This window comes from Falco cherrug, chromosome 5 (genome assembly GCF_023634085.1).
Source record: "Falco cherrug isolate bFalChe1 chromosome 5, bFalChe1.pri, whole genome shotgun sequence".
NCBI classification, from domain to species: Eukaryota; Metazoa; Chordata; class Aves; order Falconiformes; family Falconidae; genus Falco; species Falco cherrug.
The window spans coordinates 18,203,808-18,223,743 of NC_073701.1; the positions used below are offsets into that span (position 1 = coordinate 18,203,808).

A 19,936-nucleotide genomic window follows, 5' to 3' on the forward strand; every position below is an offset into this window, starting at 1 on the left:
AGCATCTCTATCTGTTTAACCTACAGGCAAAGGGTTTTGCAGTATTTCTTCCCCACATACTCCGTGCGCAGAAACCCTCATTTTAATTGTCTCCAGTCTAGGCATAGATTTAGCTGTGCAGTAACACCACACATTGGATTTGAATGACTGTAAAGTGCTTGAGGGAATTGTTATAAAGAGCAGCATACTCATACCAAGGATTATTTATCTTTGGCTTTCTCATTTCTTCTTCTGGCACAATAGCAGATCGCAGAATAGATCTGTGTAGCCTTTGCATTTATTGCCTCCTTTCACCTAAACTGTCTCCTGTTGAGCCTAGTCCCATCACTTAAATTTGCAGCATTGCTCCTGAGTAACAAGCTACGCTGTGCATACGCCAAGCACTGCTGCAAGGGAAGGGAAGTGAGGCAAGCAGTGGGTTTTAGATTGAGGAAAAGGCTGGAGATCATCTGGATGGAGGAATGTCTACTAATGAATTAGCCTACAAATAGGCTAGCCAGCCTAAAAACCAGAATATACTACACATTCTCATTCTACATTCCTGACGTATTCACAACCTCATTAAAAATATAACCAACGGAGAGACAGTGTTGTTTGGTATTATTTCATGCCCTAGAGGCAGGTCTAATTTAGCTTGGCTCTATACACTGAGAAATAAAGACATACAATAGTAATCCCATGCAATCTTCACCGTGCACCCTGGAGAGGGGGCTCACCACTGGCAACTGTCCATCTACATAAAGTACTTTCAGTTTACTGAGGTGGAGAGATGGGTGAGATTAGCTGAAGCAGACTGTCAAAGCTGTGATCACAGCACAGGGATCTTACTCCGGAAAGGAGAAGAGCCCCGTTCCCTGTTCAGCCCTCAGTGCACATTACCAGGGAGAAAAGATGAGCATGTGTGTTGGGACACTAGCTTTGCCTCATTAGTAGCAACATCCAGTGATCTCCTGGCTACAGGAATAATCAGCAACACTAAATACAAGCTTGTTCAAGCAGAAAGGTGCCATTGAGCTCAGCCTTTCAGAGGATATGGCGTTGTTGTTTTGTACCATCCCCAAAGCAAAAGTCTGAGGATACGTTTCTGAGAGCACCACATGGTTAATTGTCATGTATCTTCCTTACAGACCACCAGAAAAAACAAAAACGTTCAAATGTTTAGAAAAAAATGATCAGATTAAAAGATTTGCAGTTGTTTAGCCTAGAGAAAAAGACTGTGGGGAGACTTGATAGCAGTCATATGTGGAAAAGATAAGAAAAAAAATTTCTTAAATTATAGCCAAGGGGGAATTTTAAGTTAAACATCAGGAAATACATCCTACACATAAGGACAGCAAAGTACTAGAATGGACTGCCTAGTGGGCTATGGAATTTCCATTACTGAAAGCTGTAAAAGGTTATTAGATAAATAGTCAGGTACAGCCCAGATAGAGCTGTGTGCCATGGGGCAGAGGAAAGCAGGGCAGTGACCTCTAAACATCCCATCCAGACAATGGCTTTGCACAGGCTTCACTACGAACCATCAGAAAGAACTGATGGTGCCCCTCTATTTTGGTGTAGCACTGTCTAGTGAATCCCCACATGAAGGTGCAAGGCCCTAAAGCCTAGCTTTGTAAAAATGAAATCATAAGTAGTGTTGTCCCTTTAGATAATGTGGTGTGATTGAATGGATTTCTTTGTGCTGCCTTCTGAGTGCGAAGGGAACTGCGTGAAAACAGGTGTTGATTGTGGTTTTGTGTCATTCAATTGAGGGACTGCAACTGAAGCCCTTGTTCTCTTCTAGCTGGTGCTTCTGGCCCACATACAGCAGGTGGAGGACGGTGCTACAAGCATACTCCCAACCACCACGTGTGGCTGCTAGGCATTCCCGGCAGACATATGCGGGGACCTATGACATGTCCTTAACTAGATACAAAAAAAATAATCAGTGAGATGATACAGTAAAGGTGAGCGAGGAGGGATCTCTGAGGGAGCCACTTGCCCATGCATGCCACCGAAGGCTGCAGTAATATTAGTATCACCACTATCACCTTCACCGCACTGACTTCTTTCCTTTGGTCAATGTAGGAAAGCTTCATTACCATGGGACTCGAATAGGTTGCAAAACTTTGGTCACACGCCATAAAACCATAAGTAAGAAGATGTTATACACATGAGAAATTGGTCTATTGACATTACAGAGTACATTCATCCCTATCTGACTGAACGGCTCACTATATAGCCCCATCAGCATGAGACAGCAATGCACTTGCATTTCAGTGTAATATACCTGTGCTCAAATTGTTCTATGAATCTAGAAACAAAACCCTAAGCTCACACTTTTAAAAGCACAGGATGTGAGGAATTATGCCCCTCATTCGTTCGCACTTGACCATACAGCTCTCGTGCTAGGAAGACTAGTAGCAGCAGTAGGTGGACAAGGGTGCTACGCCATTACTAAGACTGTTGACCTCCAAGAGCTCTTTCACATCAGGCTATTCAGATCACAGTCTTTGCTCCTTCACACTAAGACAGAAAATTTACTCATAAAGAAAACTTCTCTGTCCCCTTTCCAATAAAGGCATATTCTCTGGGCAAAAAGAGAAGCCAGGCCCCCTCCATCATGTGTAATTTTTGTTCTTCACCTATCAAGCAATGCCCATGCCAGAGAATAAAGGTACCCAAATGCATCTGCATGACTTGAGAGTTCCTAATATTTCAGGTCTCTCAGAGGCAATACTTGGGATATAATTCAGGTAAATCCCTCCTGATCAAGTGATCACCTGAAGCCCAGTGTCTTTCATCTGAACTTTCTGAAATTGAGACCATTAGTCCAGTATATTTCACACTGAGAAAAATACAGATTGAGCTTCCAGGAGGTAATATTAGGGTAGCTCTACTGCAACCACCATGCTGGCATGCAGGAACCTCAAACCTCCACCCTAACCCTGCTCATAGGGTTTTACAACTGACTATGTCAGTTTCAGATGACGGGCTCACCCAGGAAAATATGCAGAATTGTGCTGGCAATAATAAACCCTAGATGAAAATATCCTGCAAACACCTGTAGCAATTTTCCTGGGATTGATGGACTGGACTAAAGCCAGTGAGCCTAAGCCATTAAGTATTCCTTCTTCAAAGCACTTGCAAAGCCAGGTATGCGTATATGCAAGCTGCTAGTATCTGCAACATACCTAGACTAGCACTGCCAGCTGTCACCAGCCCCAAATGCTCATGGTTCATGGAAGTGTCCAAGATGGCCTTTAAAAAATGTATTAAAAAAGATGACAAAAACACCATCTCCACACTGGAAAGAACTATTTCTTTCTGCATTTGGGATTCACAGTCATACTACAAAAGTTCAAATTAACAAGGCTGTTAAATGTCATGTCCTGACTCATTTCAGCTGGAAAAACACCAGTGCTTTCAGTTATCTTGCTCCTGCCTGCCGCTACAGACTACCCCTCTAGCCACCACACACAAAACAGTCACCTCAGATTGGTAGTTACTGGCCAGCAGACAATCTGCAGCACAGATTTAATTGTCAAATTTCTCATTAAAGACTCTGAAAAAGCATAAGCTCTGTTGATCAAGAAGGAAAAAACCAGCCTGGATCCTTGATCTGAGCAACAGCGAGTTAAACAGTACTTCACCTGCACGTCCAGCATCACAGGATTTATCCGGTACATCCTGATGTAAGAAAACCACTACTGTGTTATTTTCCCAATGTCCAAAAGTCATCTGGAAGCCAATGCCTGCTTCATGGGAGCCATTCAGATGATAAAAGTTGTTCCAGAAGAGAATCACAGTCCTTCCCCTCCACACCATACCAGGTTATAAGGACTTTAAATCAACCATGCCTGGCTCCATAAGTCCTTTCCTGAACTGTAATGCAGCAGATTTCTCATTAAATGTGAAGCTGGGCTTACACTCCCCTCTAACTAAAAAGACATAAAGGGTCTCTTGAAAGTCACTATATAATCGTCCTACAAGATTTGTAACCATGCTACCCCTTCTTAATAGCTTCTGTAGTAACCTTCCCCAACTTTCTTCAAGCCTAGAGGTTCTGCTAAGCCACACTTCCCACTTCCACCTGGGAGAAGAGGGCCACATCTTTGCTCCAGATGAAGTATTTTCTGAACTTAACCTGATATCCTGCCACATTCCAGTAAAATTTACATGACCCATATCAAGAAACCAAACTGTATGCAAAACGGATGTAATATTTCATCAATTCCCACTCATTCTTCTGCCAGGTGGTAACTGCCAAGCATGAAACAGAACCAAACCTAAGCCTCAAATAAGCCAGCAGTGGTATTAAACCTGTTTTAGAAGTAACTCACAAAAAAAGCTAACAACCAAATACAGCAAATTTATGTAATGCAATCTGATCACTGAATAACTTAAATATATAGTCACATATACAGCAACAAGTCCATAAACTGAACAAGATGACTTTTAGTAACAACATTCATAAATAATAAGAAATGTTAACAGGTGGCCAGGATATAAAGGATAAAGTTTACTAAAGATTTAGACACTGACTTCCAAAGCAAAGGTCTCCTTGCACCTGAAGGTAAAACCCTGTGTGGAGAGAGAACCTCCTTTTAGCATCTTATCAGTTATATAAAGCTACAATAAAACCAGCAAAACAAATCTAACTATTGCCTTTGGGCAGATTAGAACCCACCCTGATTTCTATTTTTACACCATCAGCCAAGTAGCTCATGTGCTCTGTAGTTACTTGTAGTCATCAGGCGTTCGCTGTTCCTACAGCTTCTCATCTGTGACCACTTCCTTTAATTATTCTTCTGCTTACATTTCTTGCTTCTAAAGCAGCAAGTTCACGTCCCCATAAAGGAGCTGAAGACTGGCTAAAAAGCCCATAAAATTACCAGGGCTGTAGACCGGCCTCTCTGGCAGGCTTTGCCTGTGTAGCCCAGCTCCTCTTTTGCTCCAGCCATTGTGCCCTGTAGTTTACAGTCCCACAGCACAACATCTGTAGTTGTGACTTCTAGGTACTCTCAAAAACATTGCTTGAGGTAGAAAATTTTGGTTGTGCAGCTAATGAGTAGAAACATGCACAAGTGAGCAGTGCCACCAGATCCTCCCTGCCTCTGCTAGCAGATGCTCTTCCACAGGGTCCCCTCCCTCCCTGGGACAGCACCAGCACCACATCGCTCAGCCTTGCCAGTCTTTCTAGCCCCACCGTGGCCTCTTCACACAGCAGCTGCTCTATGCACAGGCTTACGTGTTACCCGTCAGTAACTGTACAGCTCTGGGTACCAATAGAAATGAATAAAATATGCTCTCTGAAGCATTTTCCAAACATAAAATCACTCCAAGTTGCAATAGCCTCATGGCTGAATTATTCTCTTGCAAATGCCCTATGCTCCTTCTGTCTTAGGTGGCTCCACAACAATCCCACGGGGGTTTATACTTCTTTTAGTACTGCTCAGTATCCATAACAATGCAGAACCTGGATCACATTTGCTCTTCTGCATCCTCCTAGCCCCAAAACCCCAGAGTTGGCATTGACATGTGGGGTTTTTTTTGAATGCCCAGGGGCATAAGGGTCTGTCTAGCAAAGGCACGGGTTTGTGCTTGGATCAGCTCTTGTGTTACCTAGGAAAGAGAGTGATTGACACTCAGTCACTTTAGATTTGAAATAGAAAGGTTGAGTTAGGGCAGCCATTACTTTCTTTCTGCCTGTGGGCCAAACTGACACTTTGCAGCCAGATCTAGCCCTTCCCTTCCTCTCCGTTACATTTGGAAAGGTCAGCATCTATTTATGTATTTGCACTGACTGCAATAAAGCCACTTTGGCATTTGCGTTATCACAGAAACTAGAGAAAACCAGGATCACCAAAGCCAGTCTGGCTGAGCAGCTTGGCTGAAGACATTTCAGCAAGCCCAGAGACCAAAGCACACATCTGATGTTCAATAGGGACAGAAACCCACTCCTTGGTCTGTTTTAACTCACTTCAGCAAGAGCATGTTTCCCATCTGCTAGCTAATTACTTCAAACTATACACATTGCGTGTCAGTTTTTTTAGCATAAATTTGATTTTCACCATCAGGTATGTTTGCATCTTGTCTATAGGGAGTAGTTTCAAACGGACTATAGCTTTTGCTTAACTGACCAGATAGAACAGATGATGCCTATTCCAGCTTTGCTAACAGGCTGCACAAAATGGTCCAATTACACAGCTCTTACTCATTATGGAATCAAAGTGAGGGTAGGGTTTCACTTAAAAAAATCTGGCTTAATATTTAGTTATCTCAATCACCTGATGCCAATGGCTTGAGATATTATCCAGGACTGAAGGGAAGACTAGTGCTCCAAAAGAGCACAATTTATCAGGTCACTACAGACAGTATTCCATATCTCAGTTTATGAAAGGCACTATATGATACCATTGCTTGAATAATTCAGAAGATCTTTTATAAATTGCATTCCTAACATGCAGATGTCACTTCACAAGATGTAACTACCTCTTCACCTTTTAGTATACAACATTTTCCATGTTTGCAATAATTAATGTTTATTACATTTTCATTTTGAAGAAACATATGTAGCCCCAATCAAGAACATAGTTTGCATTACAGTATGCTTGGGAAGGAAGAGAAAAAAAAAATAAGAGAAGAGAAACAAATGAAGAAAAGGGATAGCACCAAGAAAGTTCCCCAAATCCTAATTAAATGCAACTCAAAAGAAGTCAGGGAGATACTATTTAGACAGTAGAATTAGTGGAAATAAATATAAGAGTTGCTCAATAAATGTTAGGTCTGGAGGCACTTCATGCTCCTACTCAAGACATCAAAAAAAAAAAAAAATCATGACATGTATGACAGCGAATATTTCAATGTATTTCTCCAAGCAGCTATTAATTACATAGCTTTACTGAGAACAAACTACTTCAGTAAGTTAGATTGGAAGCAAAAATTAACGGTGTTCTTCCAAAGTCAACACCAAAGGCAATAACTCATACCTCCTGGCAACACTGCAGTCCATCAAACCCTGCCTCTCTTCACTTCAGGTCACTTCCCATTTCTTACAGACTTTTTGGACCATGAGGGTCTAAAATCAGTCCAAACAACACACAGTGTTTGCTCTAAGCAAGTTAACGTTGTCCTCTTAACAGGGTCCACATTCCTCATACAGCTGTACCTTCACATTCCAGCCTGCATCGGCACAGCAGCCGCACTCCCACCCAACCCTTCCCAGTGCCTCCTGCCTGAATCAAACTGCCATTTTCTGCCTCAGAATGAGTATGTTTTTCCTATAATCTTTGTCACGCAAAAAGGAGAAAAGCCTGTAGACTCTACACCAAGCTCCCTTTCCAAATCTGAGTTATTTCCCTGAAATAATTACAAATTATTCTACTAGCGGCAGGCTGAAACTGTAAGACCAGGGAATTTGCTTCGACACAGCAAGAGTACCAGCATCAGAGGACACAATAAAATCTCTGTCCAACTGAGTAATGTTGTGAGCAACCAAGAAAAATTAAACAAACTCCCAGAATCTAACAGGTACCCTGAATAAAAACCACAAATCACACAGCACGATCATAAAATCATTCACTGCTACCCAATACAACACCCACCGCAACAACACAGAACATGTCAGAGAATATCTCCACCTTACACCTACAAGTAGAGCCATTAACTTTCTTCCTGCCTTAATATTAAGGGCAAGAATTTAAATGCTAATTAATAATTTTGAAAATAATGCCTTTCTTCTGATCATGAGGTATCCAGAAACAGCTGCCAGCTTTCCCAAATTTATTTGTGGCTCAAAGCTGTTTCCTTTGGATTTCTCAGACACCATTTGTGATGACTATTCATGAGCAGCTCATTGCAAGTGGCCATTCTTCTAGCTGACAGCACTTTGCAGGTGAAACTTTAGAAGGGATTTGAGCAGCTGGGGAATCACATTTTAGTAATTTGAAATAATTTACTTGTACCAAATGTGTCTAACTGCTTCAGGTGAAATACAACAAAATCAGAAAATTCTTCAATGGGTTCTTCTATTTTGTCAAATTAAAAAGTCGAAGCTTAACATTTGAAATTTCTTATTAAATGTATACACTCCTCTATCCTCCAAAATGATATTTTACAAGTCCAGGTGAAAAGTTTCATTTGATTTAACTATTTCTTCAACCTTCTGGGGTAAGGGGAAAAGAGATCTCAGAAATTCACCTCAGTTCTTCCTTGCTATAAGCTTTTACCAAAAAAACAACACAAATCAATTATATGCATAAATAGCTAAATACTGGTGGTCCTCTAATGGTAAAGATAGTCTGAAATTTGCTTTTGAAACTCTGAGGATGAAAAAGACAGGAATGAGCGAATAATTATTTCAGAAACAGTTTAAAACTGCCTTGTTTTATTCTCTAACTCAAAAGCAGATGAATGTTATTTCACATTTCTCTCACATGGTTCTGAGTTACACCCCAGCTGTTCCTGTGGTTACATCACATTTACTCACAGCATCTAAAATTACTGCGGGGGTATGTGGAAGCCTGTTTTCTTCCATCCTAGTCAGACAGGAAGGGATGGAAAATGCTAGCCATTCTGTTGTGCCTCAGTACACCACCACAGCAGGACCAGAGGTGCATGGCTAAACTTCCAGACTGAAGAGCAAGGTGAGTGTAGGTCTGTCCTGTCAGGGACAGGACTCCTGAACGCTCACCAATACACAGTTCCACATTCTGTGTAACAGTTGGACCACAACGGAGAGGAAATATATTTACAAGTTAACCTGAGACATGGCAGCCCGGCTGTGCAGTTTTACCCAACCATGCCACTGATCTCGGCTGTAGTAGGGTCACCGGCATCTCTGGACTCTCACGGCCACCAGACACATATCAAAATTATGGACTAACATTGAAACTTCAAGTCTACACAAAAACCTTTACAAGAGCCATAGGAATAACCTCTTGTTAGTATTAAGCTACACCTACAGTTACATGCAGAGTCTACACGTTTTGCCTCCCAAGAGTGGGAAATAATGCTGTAGATCACAGCAAGTTACAGAATAAAGCTGCTGTCAAGAAACATCTGATTTTAATTGAAATGACACTTCATCAGCCAACAACTCCAGGCAATGCCACCATAGTACGTGCTCGGAAATGAGATGCAGGTGGGATGCCCACCCTCACTGCATGTTAGGCCACCTTCTGTAATGAGCCACCTCCTGCCCTGCATCTTCTCCTGACCATTAGCCACTAGCAAAAACTGACAATGAGCCACGAGCAGTTTCTCTACAGGATGGGAAAGATGGTGCAGTCTGTGTAATATTTCATTTCTGTTTCAAAAAATTTTAATTCTAGAAATCAGGGGGCAAATGGGAGGGGAAGAGTAAGAGGAGTAACTTCCAGCAGCTGGAATTGCTGGTTCATGCAAAACACTGCAACTTCAAATTTTGTTCTTATAGACTGAAGCAAAACACTAAATTACTATTGCCACATAAAAGCTTTTTTTTTTTTTTTTTTTTTTGCAGGTTTCTCCCTCAGCCAATCAAAAACTTGGAGGAGGATATAATCAAGCAAAGTCTGAGGAAAAAAAAAGCTGGCAATGGAGCTGATTAAAAAAAACAGCTGAAATATTACATTCAAAAAATGGTAAAATGAAATTTTATAACACCACCAAAACCTTTTAACCTTTTAACTTCAAAGAAAAATTGAAAAATCAATGAACAGATACTAAATTTATATTTTGATGAAATAGCATTTTTAAAAAGCACCTCATCAGAAAACGTTGAGCCAGCTTTTAAGAACTTTATCTACAGATTATTCAGAAGAAAAAATATTGTATTTTGTATTGTTCACATTCAAAAATAACTGACATTTTACATATTAAGTTCTGACATACTTACAATGTTTCTGTATGTTTCCATTGATGCATAGCCAGCTTATTCTATGCCATAAAATACAGCAAGTTTCCTATTTACTTTTGAGTTACATTATCCTTTAGGTCAATAACTGGTTCAGGACTGAGAAATGTTCTGCAAACACAAAATGGCTTAAGCCCAGCAGATTGATGGGGATAGAGCCTTTTTTATTTATTCTGGAGGAAATATTTCTTCAATTATATCAACATAGCTGTGGCCCTTTACATTCCTGTTACAACCCCTGAGAATTTCGGAGTATAACCCATATTTTAGGAGTGGTTTTAAGCTTCTGGATACTTTTGAAAGGAATATTCATCTTCACAAAAATTGCTTGCTGGTTGCTAGCATGCTAATAGACACCATTCTTCAAAGTAGAAGCCTGAAAAATTTAGGTGAGTATTTTTTTTTGAAACAGAGAGAGGTAGAAAAATACTTTGTTTAAGAATTTACTGCAAATAAGTCTTCCTAAGCTTTTAAGCCTAACAGGATTTCATGTGATAAAGGTCTACAAAATTCCTCTGGGCAAAATACATAGGAATAACACATCAAGTCAGAGGCAATGGTACTTGCAAGAAAAGAGGGAGCAGAAGTGAGTAGCACTTGTCAGAAATGAACTGCCCATCAATTGATTAACGGAACAGCATTTTCGGCACCCGTCCTAGAGCTGCTTTGTAGCATTGTTCTAGGGTTGGATCATCATAAAAATTAACCCCTTCCACCACCACCCCTACAACAGCATCCAGCCATCCTCTTCACAGCCTGCTCGGCAAGCCTAAGGGACCCTGAAGTCCCAACTCCTTAGCTTATGTTGTCCCTCAGCAGTTCATCTCTCCAGGGCTTCCTAGATCCTCACTCTCAATCTGGCCAGCTGATAAACTTTGAAGATAGGGCTTGGGAGCCTGGGAATCACTGCACTGTGATTCCTCTCTACCCAGCATGTACCTCTCTGAAGGTGCCCAGAGTCTCTTTTCTGTGAGAGGAGGTAGGACACCACTGTGGCCAGCAGAGTGCTAGTTTTTAATCCCAAGATAATCAAATCTGAAATCCCAAATTCATCACAAAATAAGTGGCCTCCCTGTGCCAGCTCAGGTGGGGCTTTCCTGAAACACTGGACAGGATGCACACACATATTTTGAGCAGTTGCTGCCAATATCTTTGTGTGGTCTGAAGTCCACAGCTCTGCCAAGGATTTCAGTTTTCTCCAATAAACAGTGCAATATTGTAGCAACGATTCACACTAATAATCATAAAAAAGATTTACAGCTGCTGCTCTGCAACACACCATAAACTTCCTACCAGTCTCAAAGGCAGGAAGAGAAATTCACTCCAGCTGGGCAGCCCTGTTCCAGCTGTACTGCAGGAAAAGACTCCCCACGCACCTTTCAGCATCTACTCACTTGCAGGGACACAGCAGCTGGGGAGCAGCTTGAGGGAAGCAGAGGTCCATTAACCACTTCATTGCACCAGGCACAGCCGAGTGACACGGCAGCAGGCTGGCAGCCTAAGCCAGGCGCAGCTGTAACACAGCTCCTCCAGATGATGTCTTAACACAGGAAGCAGCTGTTCCCATCTCCTCTGCCCTGTGCTGCAGCTTCCCCTCACTCTTTCTCCACTGAAACTCATTAAAAGCCATAAGTCTGTTGTTGAGATCTGGAAACTACTAATAACCTTTTTGATGTTTTGTTTGCAGGATGAGTTCAACAGCTAAGAACTCTGCTACACGTTTAAGGGGAACAGCAACAAATGAAAAGCCTCATGCGAATGACTCACCATTGACTGGGAGGCTTAATAAATACCTATGCCTTTAATTTGAGAAAAATCAATTAATACATCCAGATGTCTAGCTTTCTTTAAATGCATAGCCACATAAAACAACTCTCCTTCCGCATACAACATTCAATATAATCAATTGATTATTTAACATCAGTTCTTACATTAGTTAAAAATACAAGAACCCTAGATCAGCATCACAAATTCTCAGCACTCAAAAACCCTGCACTTAACAGAAAACACCTTTGCTGAACAGCAACAAACCACTTCTGATATTCAAAACACAGCAAGAATCGGCAAGGTCAAGTTGTCGGCTTCTGTTATTGCGCTCACATTGCCTGCCATCAGTAAACTTAATTAACTTGGAAGTAACTTGGACAACTTCACACAAAGTACTGTCACATCTTAGCTAAGTAGATCTGAACCGAAGCAATCCCAGATGAGGGCTCAAGCTCCCAGTGAGTGTGATCACTGACTGTAATGCAGAAATCGCCTTCTTAAAACAGCCAGAACTTAAAACACCCAGTCTCATCCCTTATGTACACACCTGAAAAGTGGCCACAGAAATAACATGCATACAAACGTTTTATAATCTTCAGGACACAGAAGTAAAAAAAGAGGAGACTGGTTTGTATTGAGAAATGAAGATACAATTTCTTGATGAGCATTCAGCCTATTCATATTCATTTGTACCACGTTACCATATGGTATATTAATACTTAAAGTGAAAAGAAGAAAAAGGTTACTAACCTGTGGGAAGAGAGAGTAAGTTGCATTGTCAATAGTGACAGAATATAAAAATTCCCCATCAAACCAGAGGTTCTTTCCCATTGGGGAGTTCAGCTTTGTCATCGCAAAGAGCTGCCCGGGGTCACAGCATTCTTCCAGCAGTTTCCTGGTGAAGACAACCAAAAGATAAAGAGCCACTAATTAATCGGAGCCTTGGCATGCCTTCTCCAACAACCACCCTTCACACCTGAGATCTGCCACTCTCAGATGCTCCAAAGCAAGCCCTTCATCTTCCCAGCCAGTGGATGAACATAGGGTGACCCTTTTTTACTTACAGAAAGGCCAGAAAACCTGATTTTGTTTCAGAAAACCTTAGAAACAGACAGTAAAAATGTCAAACCTCCATTCACTTTTGAGTGGCATAGAGGTAGAACCAAGATTCAGAAAAAAAACCCTCCATCCTTTACAACCCATTCAAATGAATAAAAACCTGGCCTTCAACACGTAAAGAAATCAGAGAAGCTCCTTTGAAAATTAAATCCAAGGTATATGAAAATTCAATCCCACACCTTATTCATGAAGGGCAGGCCTCCTAACCCCCCCCAGTTACATAACTTAGTACGGAAAAAATACGGCATCTCTCTCCAGATACTAAACACCCTTGTGCTATATTCACAGCAGTATTAGAGTTTGACTTCTAATTGAAGTTCAATTTGAGTCATCTCAGTATGAGACAGACAGATAGATAGTGTGGATGTTATGCTTCTTGTTTCCTCATTGAAACTGCATATCCTCTTACACGCTCACTTCCCCAAAACATTTATTACTCAGCCCGAGTAGAAATTTGAGAGCTGGTGAGGTGGTTGAAGGTTATACTGAGCAAAAATTCTGTATCACAGCAAACTCAGCAATTAATTCCCTAAAATACAGAATGATGAAAAACTCTAGGCATCTGCAGGGCAGGAATATCCTGTCATTCTGAAGCTGCAAGGGATTAGCTCTCTATACGAAGGGTCACGCTCATATTAGTTTTTATAAGAAATAGACATATATAAAATATACATTGTAGAGTTATGCCATTACAGTACATTGATACATTATTACATAAATTTCTCATTTATTTTAAAGGGAATCCTAAAGAGACTGATGCCATTTCAAGTGGCTGCATAAGAGTTGCAAGCGGCAGGCAGAAAAACATCAGTTATTAGTGGCTACTAAAATGTTCTCCTGTATGAAAGAGGAGATTTTATGCAAAACCATTAAGTCATTCACAGAAATTTTAAATTTTTTTTAGCATTTTTTAAAGCTTTACAGCTAGTTTTCTTCTCTAAAAATTGATTTTTTAAAAAGAAATCATTGTTTTCCCCTATCAAAAATTTATTTTGCCATCAGTTAATAGTTTTCTGCAACTATGCCACTATTTTCCATATGTATTTCAACTGAAAACTTGATGAAAACGCTAGAGCTGACTTGTTGTAATCTTAGCAGAAGAGGAAACCTGGCGGTGCCAGTGCTATTTGTGAGCTTTCCCCACTGGGGAAATTCAATTATTTGCTCTGGCTCAGCTCCAGGGCAGCGCTGCCACCACCACCACCCCAGGCCACTGGGACACTTGCTCACGTGGAAGAAGGCTCTCAAAGGACAGCAAGGATGCAAGGATTGATGGCAGGAGGTGCACTCTTCTCCTAAAGCAGGTGTATCCTGAGTGTATCCTTTGCCCGTGACACACAGGGAGATTAAATTGTTAAAAAGAAGCAAATTACACAAGGAAACTGGGTATCACATTTTGTTCTAAATCAAGAGTCAGCTTCTACAACGAGCCGCAAGATAAGCTCTCCCCCTGTAACAGGCTGAGCAGCCGCTCTGTCCCCACAGGCAGCCAAAGAGGTGACGGATTTTTATGAAGACTCAAATCAGAAGCTTATGACAGGGTGCTACATGGCTCAAAATTTCAGCATGTCGTCCATTTGACAATGGTGCCGCACTGAAGAGCATGAGGCTCCACCACATACCCAGACCCCCCAGTGTGAGGGTACAGGGGCTCACAAGGGCAGAGCGTGCTGCTGCTCAGGCTGAAGCGCTACGAGCAATAACTTGTTCTCATGTGTTTTCTCCATACATACCTGCGCTCTTCCGTCCGTATAGAGAAGTATTTCAGAAAAGATGTAAATTGCCATGCTTTGGTGTGCAAGTCAATCCCAAACTAATGAAGTGTAGGACAAAACTGTGTTCAGTTCTAGACCCCACGACTCAAAACAGACTGGAAGGGGTCCACAGAAGGGCCACAACAACAATCAAAGGGCTGGAAAACCTGCCCTGTGGGGAAAGACTTAAAAAGTTAAGTCTTTTCTCCCTGGAGAAGATGAGACTTAGGGGGACTTCATCAGTTTTCCAGTACTTGAAGGGCAGTTATAACGGGGATGGAGGCTCTCTCTTCACAAGGAGCCACACAGAGAAGACAAGGAGCAATGAGTACAAGCTGCACTGGGAGACGTTTCATCCTGATATAAGAAAGAAATTTTTTACAGTGAGAACAATCATCCCTTGGAACAACTTCCCCAGGGATGTGGTGGAGTCCCCATCGCTGGAGGTTTTCAAGATGAAGTTGGACAAGGTGCTAGACTTCATTTCCCACAAAAGGCTGGACCAGGTGATCATTCTAGGCACCTTCACACTTCTGTTTCTGTGATTCTGGAACTGTGTTTTCCTTTAGACTGCCTGTTGTAGAGCTCGTTTGTCACTCTTTGAGCAGAACAGAGCAATGTGTCAGCCAGAGTGGCAATTTCCATTCCTAGAAACACCAATGGCTCTACCTATATCCACCACAGAAAGGCTTCACATCATCCTCCCGTAGATGCCCAAATAAAGCCTTCATCACAGAACCGTGAAAATCAGACTAGAGAAAATTTGAAACCTCTTACCAAATAACCTTTGCAAAGCAGTTTCAGACAGTCATGAAATATTGTTCCAAATGAAAGATTTGAGAGTGGAGATTTTTCTGGCTGTCCACAAACTCCAGTATGCAGCCTTTGGAAAAATATTTCACTCGCTCTGTCAAGTGGAAAGAAAATAATTTTTGCCTATCTTTCCTCTCCTTTTCTTTGTATTTTCTATCCCCATGGCAACTTTTTCAAGAAAACATAATGTAATCCAAGACCAGCCGGAGCTCAACTCTACATATAGTTGTTTCTTATACAACTGTATAACAAAACTAAAATTTCCAAGTGAAATCTTGCAACTCATACCTTCTCTGGAAGTTTGGTCAGAGGAAAAAGCACAAAAATAACAGACATCTCAGTGGAAAAGTATCTAGGGAATGTTTCATATTAATGACCCTTTCTTTAGCCAGGGTAAACTGAAGAGCTAGGGAACAGCTCTTTGTATCTCTTTGTATGATTCCTCCCACCCTCCCTGCCATCTATCAGGCTAGATATATATACCTACTCTTTTCCCTCCCCAAAAATGCATTTTTCCAGTTCCCACTAAATCCTTTGTTGATAAACATATTATGAAAAGTAGCAAGTACCTCCTGGAAGGTCCACAGATAAGCAGATCACTAGTTCAAGTATGCATCTGTATATATTAGCACAAAAACCTTGTGCACTCACATGTGCTTTCTGTCAGAAAAGAGTAATTTTTAAAAGTCTCACATCATTCAGTCTCTCTTTCTGATCCAAATCCCAAAGTTCCAAAGTGAGAAAAGCTCCATATGAAAACATGCATTACAAAGCAGAATGGATTCAAAGGTGAATCTAAAGCAGGGTACTTTGCAGGATCAGGGAGTAGCTAGATTAAAACATACAGCTAAAATGTTATGAATTTGCAAAACTGCAGCAGCTCTTAGCCAAGGATTTCAGTTCACTGTAAGCATTTCTGCACTCACAGGACGTAAAAAATATACCTTTGACTCGAAGTTATCTCCAATTCAGGGGAGACCTACGTATGAGAGGAATTAAATAACTTTAATATTGGTATTGAAAAGGCACTGGGGGCCCTCAGACCTGATAGCACTTAAGGGACAAATCCCCAGTTGTGACAGAAGCAGAAGAAAAGTTACTTTGAGACTCTCACTTCAGGCCTCTAAGATTCAGCCAGAACTGGGCACCAAGCAGGTGACTAACCACAGGGCAGCATTAGCACTGAAGTGGCTCCGCTCATCGGCTCAAGCGCCAGGCGGGAGCTGAGCAGCAGTCTGGGGGCATGAGCTGTATCCCCACAGTACACTTCGTTCAGGTTATACCAGCAGACATTGCACATTGAAAGAAGCAGAGTGGAATAGTTGGTGCCAAGGTTCCTATACCCACATTACCTTCTTTTCATGGTATTTACTGCAGACTAACTCTGGTCTGATTCCACAAAAAGCCTGTGAGTGGCTGTAGCAAAAAGTGCATTACTGAAGTGCAGTAACTTGTGACAATCAGGAGATTTGCCTCAAAAGCCCACTTCTGATCAAAGAGCTCATATAGGTGCACCCTCCTCCACCTAAAAGCAGAGAGGAAACCAGACCTCCTTGAGAAGTCTAAACCTAAACTCATACATAACGTCAGTGAAAGAGCTTGCATAAAAATCCCAAACTGCTTATTCTTCACCTTAATGAACTTTTTTCTGTTTGCAGCCAGTTAATACTTAATCTCACTCTGGTTTGACTTGAGTCCCAGCCAATAATGACTCAATAGCTAGTTCAAACATCCCATATGGCTTAAGATGGGCAAATATAACATCTAAAAGCAGAAATGGGCAATTCCACAGCATGGGTTGTCAGTCAGGAGTTTATAGCCCTTTAGATATCTCTTCTTCATAGGTGGAACAGGTCCTGCCTCCCCAGCACACCACCACTTCTCCAGCTCTCTGTGCCATGCCCGTCTTGTGATGCTGGTCAACATGGAGCACATCAGTGCTGCCAGCACTGTGAAAGCGAGGGGGAGCAAAGTCCTTCCTCTCAGATTTTTCCTTTTAAACCCATACCAGGGGGATAAGGAAAAGATCAGGTTGAAGTGGAACCACTTCTCAGGCAGCAGCAACAGGAGGGCAACTTCATGGAGGACTGAAGGCTTAAGCCTGATCATAAATGGACCGACGGGCAGAGAGTGTGTGGCATGGCACAGCATGTGGAGTACAGGGGTAAGGGTCCAAGGTGAGGCTGGTCAGGGCTATTAAGACCTACCGGTGCCCTGACACTGGTAACACTACCAACACCCCTTCTTCTGCCCCAAGGAGGCAGCAGTTTTATAGCACATCACACACACTTGATGAACCTTGCACTGTGCAGGACCCCATCGAGGTCTGCACGGCAGTGCCCCGTGAAGGATGATGCTGCACACACAGGAGGGGGAGAGGACAGGAGGGGCTACAGCTTGATGCTGCTCTGCAGGTCCCAGCAAGTACCAGCAGTCCCCACATGGAACAAAGGCACCGATTCAACCACTGCTCAATGTAACACTAAACTTACTATTACTGTTCCATTACAGTTTGGCTTTAATGGCAGCATTAAAATTATGACTTGAGGTTCAGGTTCCAGTTTGAGATAAAAATAATCGGTCAAACTAACTGTTTTCGTCAGACTCTGCTCAGCTGCCTGGATTTAGCTGGTCATCATGCTAGCTTCTGTCCGGTGACTACGAATCAGAGCCAGGAGCTGACAGCACAACACTCGGCATTTGGTCTAACACAAACCTCCTTTTCTCTACATTGCAGTCCATGTTCACCTCAGCTGCCCATGTTTTGCCTTAGGATCACATGAATCTGAACACGCAGAGAAAAAAATGAATCTGTCCTTGGAGTTTCAGCTGGTGTCAGGCCAAAATCATCAGGCCATCACCCACAACCAGGGATTTGTGGCACTGCTGAAATCCAGAGGATGGGTGGTTGCTTGGGTTCATTAAGGAAGATTTGCACAGCTCCATGTCGGTGCAATTGCTTAATTGCTTCCATCTACATATCCCTGAGCAGAGGCAGGGGGACCCATCAAGAGCCTCTGGGACTCCTCAACTAAATCAACACCTATATCCCAGCACATGCACGCTTCAGAGACCCCGGGCTAACATGCCTGTCAGAAATACTTTAGTGATTAATATCAACAGTGGCTCTGAAACGCAACTGGTCTGACCACTTCCATCATGAGGAGTCTAAAATCTATTCCTGAAAAATCTCTAAATTTAGTCTTCAAAGTGTAATGTTTCCCCAAGAATAATACTTCCACATGTTCTCGCAATAAGTTTTGGTGGCAGGGGAGAAACCACAACTGTTGCTTAATGGTTAAAATTGTGCCTTTAAAAGATCAGCACTCAGTTTAGAGCTTGAATTTTTGTCCCTTCAGGTTCTGGCTGATTTTTTTAAATTATCTGTTCCCCTCTTCACCACCACCCCACCACCCCCCACCCAGTTCAGAGATCCCTGGCTTCTCGGATTTCAGCCTCCCCTCTGATGAGTGGAAGAGCTGGAGTTTCCCGAATTTCTCACTTTTGAACAAAGTTATTTACCCTTTCCATCATTCCTGTGGCTATTGCCTTTTTTTCAAAATTCCCCTCTAAATATTCCAAGCCTGGAAATAACATTTCTACAGTAGTCAACCCCTGCCAGCTACAGGGACAAAACGACCTCTCTGGTATTACCCATGCATCCCACATCCAAGGCCAAAGCACATCTAACTGATTAAATATTTAGCACTCTTCTCACTGCCAGTGCTTCCCAGGATAGGGACATCTATCTGTAACTGCAGCCTACACTCTGGTTTGCTAAATGTGAGATTTCACATATGGCTCTATTGAGAATCAGGAAGCGCAGCAGGAAACCCAGGCTGCTCTCTCTCCTGGGCCTGTCGCCTGCATCAGTTGCCACCCTGTTCCTTTTCTCATCTGGAAAATTTACCAACAATATTGTAATGTCGTCTTGCAAATCACTGATAAAAGAAATGCAGAGGATCAGTAATTAATCAGCAAGTTCACACCTGGACACATCCTGAATTCATCCATCCAATGACCATCACCATCCAAGAACAGTAAAAAAAGCTAACCCATATCCCATCTCCAACAGTAGGCAGTAGCTAATGCTAGCAGCTGTAAGGCAGCCCTCTCATATAGCCACATAATGACTATACTTGTGGCCATTTTTTTCTCCAAGCTGGCAGCCTGAGAATTTTATGGCTCTACAGAAGGCTACAGAACCCGTTCAGTAACAGTAAAGTCACTGATTCAATTAAAGTCAGCATGGTCACACGAGCTTGTAGCTGCAGTTGGCATTTGGCTTCCGACAGTCTGTTAAAACATGGTTAGTTGGGCTTGGTCACAGTCACAATTTCTCGTTCCCAAAGAGCTCAATATACTACTTGTAACTGGGGGTTAGCTTGAAGAAGTCACTGAGGCTTTGAGGTTTTCATGGTGTTTAAAGTACCTTAGTATTCAAGTGGTTCAAGGCATGATAGCCTGCACCTTAAGCAGGGCAGAAGACAGCAATACGGAAACTGAAAGTGGAATATAATGTTCTTCTCTTACCAGGGCAGATATCGCACACATCAGACTCTTGCTTCAAACACTTAATTGCCCCTGTACCAAAGCTGTGGGTAGA

At 42.1% G+C, this 19,936-nt stretch overlaps 1 protein-coding gene across 2 annotated transcripts in view; it reads right to left on the reverse strand.

Moving 5' to 3' along the window:
* ST8SIA1 (ST8 alpha-N-acetyl-neuraminide alpha-2,8-sialyltransferase 1) overlaps nt 1-19,936 on the reverse strand; it is a 141,437-nt gene that overhangs the window by 93,665 nt on the left and 27,836 nt on the right. Inside the window, exons 1-2 of one of the 2 annotated variants that reach the window (XM_055712931.1) lie at nt 12,943-13,090; nt 12,395-12,539 (exon numbers count right to left, since the gene is read on the reverse strand). In XM_055712931.1, the coding sequence (XP_055568906.1) occupies nt 12,395-12,496 (102 nt within the window). In that variant the 5' untranslated portion in view covers nt 12,497-12,539; nt 12,943-13,090. Of the gene's footprint in view, nt 1-12,394; nt 12,540-12,942; nt 13,091-19,936 lie in introns of those variants that run through there. The other variant, XM_055712930.1, reaches the window with a different exon arrangement.